Genomic DNA, 3067 nt, shown 5'->3' with positions numbered 1-3067 from the left:
TCATAGAAAGAAGGCCAGAAGCGAGGCAGCTGGTATGCTAGACTTCAGCCAATTGGAAAGCTTAGAATTTTCTTCAATGTACATTGTAAAATTGCTAGTTGGCTTGATTTATTTCCCATCTTAATAACTAGATAATATACAGATTAGATCTGTTAACAATTGTGTACGTAAAAGGAAATTATTAAATAGAGATAAATAAAGTTTTGTAACAAAATATTATCTATGTCTACATGTTTCATGACATAGTAAATATATATATATGTATATTTGGCCATGGGTTGTAGCACAGTTGGCTAAACATTAGGAATCTGTACATGATGTCATTTGCCTGGTTACATCGACAAATTCTAGTTATAGGTTCTAATGTCAGGCATGATGTCCAAAATTTTTAAACTTCCAACTTTATTTTGAAAATTTATCTTATTTCAGAAAAAGCAACTACAAGAATCAAAAATGGATGAAACTTTATAGAAAAATTTTTTCGAAGAAAGTACAATTCGTTCTAAAAGTTTATTCTGTTTCTGAAAAGCATCATGAAATAACAATAAATGTGAAGATCATAAAATAATTTTTTTAAAGAAAATGTGTCATGACACAATAAATTTTTTTTAGTCATATTTTGTAATTTGAAATTTTATAAATTGGAAATCTACAATCTACAGAACACTTTTTAAATATTAGTGGAAATCTACACATAATTAATTGTGCAGACACTATCTATGGTGGTGGAAATCTACAGATATACAATTGTAAAGACACTTTCTATAAATTGGAAATCTATAATAATAAACAACCTTATAAATAGATGTGGAAATCTACATGTAATCAATTTGGATGGTAATCTATGATATATAGAACACTTTATAAAAAGAGTGGAAATCTACACATAATAAATTGTGGTGGCACTATCTATATGGTGGAAATCTACGATATATAAAAGAGTTAACATCTACAATCTACAGAAAACTGTATAGAAAATAGTGGAAATCTACATCTTAATAATTGTGCTGGCACTATCTGTATAGTGAGAATCTTCAATCTTTAGAAAACTAAATACTTAAGTATAACATTTAAATAAGATTGGAAAACTACATTCTTACTAAAAAAATCCTCATAAATAAAAGTTGAAATCTACAATAGATAACTGTTTTTTTTAAAATCTCTGACTAAATTACTGAATTATAAAAGTGGAAATCTACAAATAATCAATAGTAATAAACCTATCTATGGTAGAAATAACTAATAAACTTGACTCACTATAGATCACTATGAGACAAAACTGGAAATCTACAAATTCATAAATACTCAGTCTAACAATTGATGCATCTACATAAATCATAACAAAAAACACAAAAGAATATCATACAATATAATACAATATATGACACACTTCTTCGAAAGTACATTTTTTACCTACATTTATAGATAACAGTACAACTCTAGAGTGGAAATCTACAAAATGATAGTTCTGCTGACTCAAAGAGTGGGGTAAAATCTGGGTCAGACTCCAGCAGAATTTTCCCATCAACTTCACAGCCTCCACAATTACCCCCACAATAGCCCTCAATCACATGACCATCTGGTGACCAGGTAATGTTAGCAATCACCCCAGCTGTACCCCAAGTTTTCCATTTAACTGATGTTTTAACTTTGTAGCCAGTGTTACGAGTATTGATAATGAATCTTCCAATGACACCACATTCACTACTGTTGTCTCCAGCATAGCAATCCCCGGCTTTTCCAAAGTCCTGAAGACTGTACGTGGAATTACTAAACCCTGGACTATTTATCTTTGTGCTCAGAGGATTCAGTATTACTCTTGTCATCTGATAATCTGTATAACCCATATCATGCGCCTGTGGCTCTGGTTCAGGAATCAAGTCACATGATCCAGCAGTTCTTTTGTATGCAGGAGTTGATGCCATGTTGTATTCTGCTAGTAATATTGAAGGGCCAATTGCGTTTTTACAATGGACCTTCTGTCGAGTCTCAGTAGCAATCAGGAGGAGCCAGTAAAACTTCTCTTCTTGTAGACCACAGACTGAATTATCACCACATTTAGAAAAAGCAGTACACTGAAAGTCACTCCATTGGCCTGTACTCAAGCAAGTAGCATTAGTGCGGGTAAAAAAGCCTTGTTCACAAGCATACTCTACAACTTCTCCAAAATTCCACAATAACTTACTGTAGAAGGAAGTGACATTGATATTATCTATTTGTGGTATTAAACACCCTAATGGTATACAGGTATAGTTATCATCTTCTACCACACACAATGTATTATAAGGACAGTTATGATCTTTACATACACCCATCATGTTATCATTCCATTTATAAGACTCTATAGAAATATAATCATTGTCAGTGATCAACTGACCTTCTACTGCCAGGAGTGAGCAATCTAGAGTCCTTTTGTTAAAATTCACAAACTTACATAATCCACATGATTTGCATGTTCTAATACAATCAACAGGTCCTATTGAAGCCTGGACTAGAAAATATTCAGAATCAAATCTAGAGTCCATATGTACATCAGAAACAGTGTCTGGATTAAAACATTGGTTCCCTTTACAAATATCTAATACTTCTATCATCACTATAATTACTAATAGCATTTTGCAACCATATCCGAATTTCAGTTCACCCATCATTATATCTCGAAAGGGTATATTAGTCCTGATGCTGTGCCTTTATCAGTCCTGATTCTGTGCCTTTATCAGTCCTGATTCTGTGTCTTTATTATTCTTGATGTGCTGTGTCTTTATTAGTCCTGATTCTGCAACTTGTTAATTTCCTTAACCTCTGATAATCAGCATAGAGTCCTAATTGCCGCTTGATGGTTTCTAGCGATATTGTTCCTATGATGATTAAGAAAAATAAATAAACCTACTATTGTACTCACTGATCGATTTTAAATCAAGATTGATTTTATATTTGAGAAAATTGCGATTTAAAGATAAGTTCCCTCAATTTCACAGAGTTACAAATAAAAATAAATGGAGTTTTATTTATTTTCTATTTTTCTTTTCCAGATATGGGGTGAATGAACACAGTTTAATCTCGATTG

General features: G+C 32.0%; 1 protein-coding gene across 1 annotated transcript; it reads right to left on the bottom strand.

The window, feature by feature from the left end:
• Positions 1-1439: 1439 nt before the first annotated feature.
• LOTGIDRAFT_176549 (hypothetical protein) lies at positions 1440-2648 on the bottom strand (the record flags this gene model as incomplete). The annotated part of the gene is made up of 1 exon (XM_009054325.1): positions 1440-2648. One exon carries the CDS (start codon positions 2646-2648, stop codon positions 1440-1442), a length of 1209 nt encoding a protein of 402 aa, XP_009052573.1.
• Positions 2649-3067: the final 419 nt, after the last annotated feature.

The sequence above is a fragment of the Lottia gigantea genome, assembly GCF_000327385.1.
Source record: "Lottia gigantea unplaced genomic scaffold LOTGIsca_2126, whole genome shotgun sequence".
Taxonomy (NCBI): Eukaryota; Metazoa; Mollusca; class Gastropoda; family Lottiidae; genus Lottia; species Lottia gigantea.
Note: the sequence above shows the minus strand (reverse complement) of the source record. Positions and strands in the feature narration are given on the sequence as shown.